Source organism: Myotis davidii, unplaced genomic scaffold (assembly GCF_000327345.1).
Source record: "Myotis davidii unplaced genomic scaffold, ASM32734v1 scaffold274, whole genome shotgun sequence".
In the NCBI taxonomy this organism is placed as follows: domain Eukaryota; kingdom Metazoa; phylum Chordata; class Mammalia; order Chiroptera; family Vespertilionidae; genus Myotis; species Myotis davidii.
In genome coordinates, this window is record NW_006285613.1 from 2,104,494 (window position 1) to 2,113,129 (window position 8,636).

Below are 8,636 nucleotides of genomic sequence, written 5' to 3' on the forward strand. Positions count from 1 at the left end.
TGACCCGTGGCCTCTGTGTGGCCCGTGGCCTCAGGGCGCGTGTCCAGCGTGCTGCTCTCCTGTGCGAACCCTGCGTGGGTGGGGTCCCTTCTGTCCACGGGGGGTTCTGGGGGCGAGGTCTCCTTCAGTGGTGGCCAGGACTTCTCTTTAGTGTCCTCTATCCCATGATGCCTGGGGACAGAGAATGGCTGATGAAGGTGAAGGGAATAGAAGCTTGGGCCTCAGGCCGACTGCAAGGCAGTGCCTGTGCGAGGAAAGGAAGCCGCATCCCCATCCATCCTCCAGAGAGGAAGCCTCGAAGCATACTCATATATAAAAGAATTAATTCAAGTGACTTTAAAACTGCATTCCCCTGCCGGGGGTATAGCTTAGTGGTGGCGCGCCGACCTATGAACCAGGAGGTCACAGTTTGATTCCGGTCAGGGCACAGGCCCGGGTTGCGGGCTCGATGCCCAGCGGGGATCAGTGTGGGCGTGCAGGAGGCCGCTGGCCGGTGGTTCTCTCTCCCTCTCCCTTACTCTCTGCCGGGTTCTCCGTGGCGCCCGGGACACTGCTCCGGATTGAGGTCTAAGAAGGAGTTTGCGTGGCCTGAGACCTGTCACCTTGGATTTGCGTGTTGGGGCCCTTCAGTCGACCTTGGGTGCTTTGTGTTTTGTTTTTTTAAATGAAGTGGAGGGAACAATGGTAGCCTTGTCCAAAGAAAATGGGGAAGAGACGCATTTATGTCAAGACCAGGGCTGCCAACCTTGGCTTTGAATCAAGAGCCTCGCAAAGGGTCTGCCTTATAGACTGGCTTGAGGCGCTGCTCCCCAGCCAGCAGCTGCCTGCGGCCGTGGGGATGGAAGCGTCAGGAGGAACCCAGGGGCGAGGAGTGACTGAGCCTCTCAGGAGGGTCCAGAACCAGGGCTCTAAGGCTGCGGCTTCCTTCCCACTTTCTCAGCCCACGTGGTGGGGGCCGGCCGCCCCCTAGCGTCTGTTCTGGGGACTGTCGGCTCTCTATGCTCCCGGGGTTTCATTTTGGGGGCCCAGATTCTCACGCACTTGGGTGCTTTCTCCACCCCTGGCCAGGGGTCTGGGTAACACGGTGGGGGACATCCTGGGGTCCACCCTGTGCATAGGAGGAGGTCAGTCTCAAGAGAAAGAGGGGGTCATCGGCTCCTGAGATGGCAGACACCCCCTGAGTATTCACTCTGAAAGAATGCCACACCCCAGGCCCGGGTTGGGGGCTCGGTCCCCAGTGTGGGGCGTGCAGGAGGCAGACGATAGATGATTCTCTCTCATCATTAATGTTTCTATCTCTCTCTCTCCCCCTCCCTTCCTCTCTGAAATCAATAAAAATATATTAAAAAAAAAAAAAGAATGCCCGCCAGTGCACGAGGAAAGCTGGCGATGGATTTGTGCTGCTCTGTTTAGTAGAAAGACTGAGGGCATGAGCTCGGGCTGGGTCTCCCCGAACTGCCCTTTAAGCTGATAATTGAGCTTAAGCTCCAAGGGCAACGCGGAAGCCGAGGTGTTACCTGCTTGGCAAACAGCTGCTGCTACTGGGCTGGCTCTGGATTCGCCCCTACTTCCCGCCCCCAAACCCCAGAGGCCCGTGGACATGTTCCTTGCCAGCGTCCAGCACCTGCCTGGCTGTGCGGGGACGGGTGCGGCGGGTGGGCTGGACTGTTCCACCTGTCAGCCCGCAGCGGTCACGTGGGCCCTGAGGACACCCAGCACCGGGCCCCTCTCTGCGGGCCCATCGAGGGGCAAGAGACAGCGGCCCCCGCCCGACCCTTCAGCCCGCAGATGCCACATCTATTTATACGGGAAGTCTTTGCAATGACCCAGGTCGCGACAACATGACGCTATTATATTTCATTTTACTTCCCTGTAATTAAACACACCTGGGATGGCTAAGGAGGTGGGTGTTTATCCAGGCATTACCGATTCTCAGGTGGGGTGTTTGCTGAATGTTCAAATTGCTTCCGTCCACATGCCGAGTGGGTTTATACACCATGGGCTGGGCTGGGCTGGGCAGGGCTGGGCTGGGGTGGCGGGTGGGGGGGCCTTTTTTCTATTAAGAGCTTGTAGGTCAGAGGACCAGGCAAATCACTCATGGATCACATCCAAGCCAGAAGCAACTTAATTTCCTAATTCTGACCTATTTGGGAGGTAAGAATATAAAATGTTGCACTTTGAAAAATAAATGTATCATTGGCAAGGATCACACTGCTCTATTCCATCAATGAACAATTTGGCATCCTCCTCCCTCTAAATTCTTTGTTTGTTGTTTGTTTGTTTGTTAATCCTCGCCCGAGGATATTTCTCCATTGGTTTTTAGGGAGAGTGGGAGAGAAACATCGATGTGAGAGAAACACATCGATTCGTTGCCTCCTGCACATGCCCGGACCAGGGCCCGGGCCAGGGAGGAGCCTGCCACCAAGGTACGCGCCCTTGACCGGAATCAAACCCGGACCCTTTGGTCCACAGGCGGACGCTCTGTCCACCGAGCCAAACCCGCTAGGGCCTCCCTCTAAATTCTTAGGTAAACATCGCAGACGGGGACCTGAGAGCAAAGGCAAGACTAAATGTTCAAAACTCATTGAGGCCTGAGGCCTTGGTGAGACAGCGGTCTTTCCCGGGGAGGGAATGCGGTAGTGAGAGAGTCGAGGACCGTGTGACCCTGCACTGTCCCCAGGCCCCATTCAGATGACCGGGAAATGGAGACAAATTAGATGGTTGCTTCCCACCCACAAGAAATCAGAAAGAAAAAACAACTTTGGGTTGACGGCCTCGTGTCCGGGCGGCTGCGATAGAGGGCGGGGTGCTGCCTGCCTGGGGTCCTGGCTGGGGCGTGGCCACTGGGTCTGAGCTGAAGTGAGGAGGTGACCTCGGACTAGTGTCCTGACCTCCTGTGTCTGTGCAAGGAGGTGAGGGTGATGATAGTGTCCACCCGAAAGGCTTGCTAGACGGTCAGGGGCCGAGGCCGGGGCCGGGGCCTGGCACTGGGGTTCGCGATGTTCATCGTTACTCAGCCTCCCCTCCCGGCTGGGCAGCCTTTCCCCGTTTCAGGCCGTGGCTCGCTCTCTCCCTTTGCGATGCTCCCGCTGCCTCCATGTCCCGGCTCAGGCAGGTGCGGAGGCTACCTCCTCCCCGTCCCACCCTGGGCCCCGGCCCGAACGAGTCTTGTCCACAGGCTGCCGCACCTTGGACGTCAGGGTGGTTCCTTATCCCTCCTGCGGTGACCATCCCACCCCACGCATCTGTGTAACCTTGTGAGCCTCCTCCTCTTCATTTTGTAAACAATCAGCGATAACTCACAGAAAGCCCCTGGACCCTAGGTTACTGTCTGCAAATCTCCTCCGACTGAAATGATCGTGCCATAAAAGAGCCATAAAAGAGCCAACAGCGCTTTGATAATGAGTGACCTTCACACACCAAGGTTTCCTAACCTTGGAAATCTCCTTTCTCATGGAGTTGGCGGTTTACAGCTCCCTCTCTTTTCCTTTCTTCCTTCCTTCCTTGCTTTCTTTCTTTTTAAGAATTGTTTATTGATTTTTAGAGAGAGGGGAAGAGAAAGAAACATCGATGTGAGAGGGCACCTCCATTGGCTGCCTCCTGCACGCCCCAGCGGGTACCTGGGCAGTTCTGGGGCTCGGACCAGGCTGAGCTGCCCTCCGCAGCGTCCTGGGCTATGGAGACCCCGGGTGGGCAGAGGGCACTGGCCATCTTCCCAGGGACACATCCCAGGGTCAGTGCCCACCCCCTTCTGCCGTTAGAACACTCCGGACCAGAAACAGGGCCGGGTACTCGGTCTCCTTCCGACTCCCGGGCACGAAGCACTGGGCGGGAGGAGGGGTGGGAGGAGGCCAGGGCCCAGGTCACGATTCCCCCACAGCTCACCCTCACCCTCACTCCCAGAGGGCCGGCGCCCCAAACACTCATTCTCTGAGCCTCTCTCCCTCCCTTAGCTTCTTACTTGTTGGCTTTTTCTTTTTCTTTTTTGAAGGGAGAGAGAGGAAGAGAGAGAGAGAGAGAGAGAGACATCCGAGAGCGAAACATCAATCACTCGGCTGCCTCCTCCCCGCCCCCGAACTGGGATTGAGCCCACAGCCTGCCTGGGCATCATACAGGCAACCTTCCGGTGCCTGGGACAACAGCCAGCTACGGGGCCTCGGTGGACAGCGCACCTCACCCTCTTATGTAAACCAGATCGAGTCAAGTTTCTATCATTTGCAATCAAGACTTCCAACATATACAAACCCATATGTAGGCCTACACAAAAGTAATTTCAGGTAGAGTAACTATTTGAGCTTACATAGCAAAAGTAGAAAATATAGAAGACAATTTATATCATTTTGGACTGGGGCAGACTTTCCTAGGAACGCACAAAGTCTAGTGGCCATAAGGGAAAAGATAGACAAATCTCATCTATATAAAGTTATTTGTGTGTGACATAATGGGGACCGATGTGTATGTATCCATCTGTCATCCACCTACTTCCCTGTCGACCCCTCCGTTTACCCACACGTTAGGGCTTGCATAGCATACGGAAAGAGCACAGACTATGGTCCCAAATGCCAGGCTTGAATCCACCCTGCAAGCAAGTCTGGGTGACTCACTTAAGCTCTCTGTTTCAGGATGTTCAGAATCATAAGCATTAGTGAGTTAATTCACATAAAGCATTTAGGATCCTGCCTGGCACCTAGAGAATTCGACAGAAGTGTTAGCGACAATAACATCATAACTACGTATACACCCAGGTATTAAGAGCGCTCACCCCAGAAGAGTGGGTAGAGATGGGGTGTAATGGAGAGACCCTCCCTTCTTGCTCTGCCTTTCTGTATTGTTGTAAACTTCATGAGAACAAGCACTGCTGTCAGATTTTAAGAAGAGTGAAACACGATTTTAAAAATTGAGTCTAGAGAGAACAGGGTCGCTCACTGCTGGAGGTGTGTCTGTTCTCTAAGAAAACTGGTCTAGCCTGGCCAGTGTGTTCAGTGGTTGCACATCGACCAATGAACCAGGAGGTCATGGTTCGATTCCCAGTCAGGGCTCATGCCCGGGGTGCTGAGGGCTCGGTCCCCAGTGTGAGGTGTGCAGGAGGCAGTTGATAAGTTATTCACTCTCATCGTTGATGTCCCTCTCTCTCCCCCTCTCCCTTCCTCTCTGAAATCAATAGAAGGAGATATACATGAAAGAAGTCTGGTCTAGACAATCCTTCCTATGGATTCTTGAGGCCCAGCGTTTAAGCTGCCCCCTGACGTGACGGGCTCCTTAGGGAGAGCATGGTTATGAAGTGAATGAATGAATACACGGGGTAAGTCTTTTGCTTCGAGACACTGCATGGCATGTGAGAACTGAACCCCAGAACTGTCCCCAAGCTCACAGTCCCGGGGGGACATACTCCTGCTCTTGAACCCCTGCCTGCGTGCCCGTGGCACCCCCTCTCCCACCGCCTCCACGGTCCCCAGGCTTCCCGGTCCCCGTCGCCCACGAGGGCACAGCCGTGTCTCCGAGCTCCCCAGTCCTCCCTCCGGAGTTTTCTGTTTCCTCTAACAAATGAGGTGGCAAAGGCCAGGATCTTACCTTGTGGGCTTTGTGCTCGGCTCCTTAACGAAGGCGGGCAGGGTGAACAGGAGGAAGAGCAAGCCGGCCAAGAGCAGGAGCCAGTGCGCAGCGCGGCCCAGGTGAGCGAGTCTCCGCAGGTGGGGCCGCATGGTGGCGGGTCGGGCCCTCGGGAAGCTTCTGCATGTCCCGGGGCCTTGGCATGGACCTTGGCAGCGAGAGGAAAGGCTGGGGCGTCCTGGCCGGGGAGTGCACGCCCTTTGTCCTCATGGAGACTCTGGGAGGAACCCCGCCGCCGCGGAGAGGTGTCTGCCAGGGGAGGAGGGGCCGCTTCGCCCTGCGGAGGCTCCAGGCTGGCCTGGCTCAGAGGAAAACTCCTTTTGTTCAGACAAGTTCCCCTTCCTTCTCTTTGTCCTGAAGACAGTCTCTGAACGGAGGACTTCATGTAAAACGAACACGCGTTACATGGGAGGAACCTTGCGTTCGTCAGCAGGCCCCATGCCCGTGGGGACCCCGGACGAGTGCACGGCCTCCGTGCACAGGTGAGTTTTATGACAACAATAAGGGCACCCATTCGGTTCGAGGCCCCCCAGCAATCTTTTCTTAAAAAACCATCCCGAAGCCCGGCAGGCCCGTGAGCCAGGAGGTCAGGGTTCGATTCCCCATCAGGGCGCATGCCCAGGTTTCAGGCTCGATCCCCAGTGTGGGGTGTGTAGGTGGCAGCCAATCAATGATTCTCACTCATCATTGATGTTTCTATCTCTCTCTTTCTCCCTCTCCCTTCCTCTCTGAAATCAATAAGAATATATTTAAGGGAAAAAAAGACCATCCTAAGTATTTAGGGTAGCAGTTTGCAATCCCAGGTGCACTGGAGTCCCCTGGGAAGCTTGAACACATGCTAACGCCCAGGCTGCACCCCAACCAATTAAACCAGAATCTCGGGGGCCGGGCCCTTTGCCAGGGGTGGGTATTTTTTCAGTTCCCAGGATGTGACCTAGTTGAGAACCACTGATTTATTTAGGTGCGGGCACACAGTGTTGTTAAATGAACAAAGTTGGATACTCAGTGCGCTGTCAGAACCTGGTGAGCACTCTGGGAACTTTCCACAGAGGCCTGGGACCAGCCACCTGCCTCCCGGGACCTCGGACAAGGTCCTTAAACTTCCCGCCTCACCTGCCAAAGGGAAAGTGAGGCCTCCGCCTGGATCAGACTCTCCAAGAGGAGGCACCCGCCCTCCTGGCCAGCCTTCTCCTCTGCAGTGACCCGCCAGCGGGCACCAGGCGACCTCCCCGCCCCTCCAGGCAGCAGGCGACCTCCCCGCCCCTCCAGGCAGCAGGCGACCTCCCAGCCCCTCCAGGAGCCGCCCTGTAGGCAGCCCCATTTCACAGTCAAGGACATCGCCTCTGGGAGGGAGCGGCTTGGCCAGGATCCCAGAGGGAGCCTCAGGCTGGGGGACCAGACCCAGTTCACACCGGCTCCTTCTCCCCTGAGGCCAGCGCCTCTGAGGAGCAGTTAATGCTCTGGATGTGGGAAGCAAAGTACATGTGCTTGGGGCACAGGGACAACTCCCAGAAACCATCTCGAGATCAGCTAAGAAAACAGAAAATTCAGAGAAGCAGCAGGTGACTCACTGAAAAAACACTGCGGACAGTCGTTGAGCGGGTGCTGTCCAGCAGGTGCCACTCTGAAGGTCTGGGAAGCGGGCCATGCCTCTGTGTGCTCAGCCCTCAGCTCTGGGCCGCACGTCCGTCCGTCCGTCCGTCCGTCCGTGGCCCTCACTCGGGCAGCAAAGGTGTAAACAGCCCTCCCTCCCGGGATGGATGGAAAAGGTGAGAGCGGTCGTCTGAGCAGCTGAGAGTCACCCCAGCACTGACGGCTCCCTCTGTCCCCAAGGTTGGCCCCCGCGGCCCCGTTCCAGGGGGCGGGCCGTGAGCGAGGAGGAGCCCCCCCAGGACCGGTCTGTCTCTCCGGGCACGCCTCGCCTGTCCGCGCCCACACGCCAGTCTCCAAACATTCTCTCAATAGACCGGAGTCCAGTCAAAACTCTGCCTCGCCCGGCCGGCGTGGCTCAGTGGTTGAGCGTCCACCTATGAACCAGGAGGTCATAGTTCGATTCCTGGTCAGGGCACAGGCCTGGGTTGCTGGTTCGATTCCCCAGTGTGTGGCTGCAGGAGGCAGCCGATCAGTGATTCTGTCTCTTCATCGTTGTTTCTCTCTCTGAGAGTCTCTCCCTCTCCCTTCCTCTCTGAAATCAATGAAAATATATTTTCTAAAAGCCCACAAAACTCCGCCTTTAATTGACCTTTTCCTGGGAGTTTGCCTACACACTTGGCACGAGCAGTTACCCTCCGCCCTGGTGCCCATGGGCAATGCCCGGCCAAGGAAGTGCACAGGGAGGCATTTCCTTACCCGGCGCCTGGGTTTGATCAAACAAAAGTGTCTTTTTCATCTCACCGTGTCTGAAGAGACAGGCTATGGGCCTCCACTGAGCCTGGGGACCCAGCTGGCCGCCGGTGCCAGCTGAGCCACGGTGCGACCTGTGCCTTCTGCCCCCTCGGGGCTGGTTGAACTTGGAGTTCTTGAGGCCAGCCGTGGAGGCGGGTCGTGGAGTCCTGGTTTCCTGGTCCTCAGGTTCCAGCCCCCACTGCGCTGCGCACCTGGGCAGCCGGGGAACTTCCGGGAGTTTGTGAGCCACCATCACAAGGTTCACGTTTGATGTGAAGGTCTCCTTCCTCCCCTCTAAGCTAAAGCGTCTGACGCGAGTCTCTCTCCAGGATGTGAGAGTCTAACTGCAGGCAGGGGCTGCTCTGTGGTTCTCGGCGGTAGGTGAGCGCCCGATCCGCACACAGACACGAAACCTGGGAATGTGCTAAGAGATGATTCCACCCTGCAGAGCCAGGCGGACGGAGTAACGGATTTAGAGAAGGACAAACTCAGAGAGAGGAAGGGTTCTTTTTTAAAAAAAAACACAACATATTTTTATTGACTTCAGAGAGGAAGGGAGAGGGAGAGAGAAACAGAAACATCAATGCTGAGAAAGGATCATTGATCAGCTGCCCCCTGCACGCCCCCTCCCGGGAATCGAG

At 56.3% G+C, this 8,636-nt stretch overlaps 1 protein-coding gene across 1 annotated transcript in view; it reads right to left on the reverse strand.

Annotated features, from left to right (window-relative positions):
- ST6GALNAC1 (ST6 (alpha-N-acetyl-neuraminyl-2,3-beta-galactosyl-1,3)-N-acetylgalactosaminide alpha-2,6-sialyltransferase 1) overlaps positions 1-6,170 on the reverse strand; it is a 10,495-nt gene extending 4,325 nt beyond the window's left edge. The window contains exons 1-2 of the mRNA XM_015559218.1: positions 5,572-6,170; positions 12-171 (exon numbers count right to left, since the gene is read on the reverse strand). Of these exons, the coding sequence (XP_015414704.1) occupies positions 12-171; positions 5,572-5,702 (291 nt within the window). The 5' untranslated portion in view covers positions 5,703-6,170. The remainder of the gene's footprint in view (positions 1-11; positions 172-5,571) is intronic.
- Between the last annotated feature and the right edge of the window lie 2,466 nt (positions 6,171-8,636).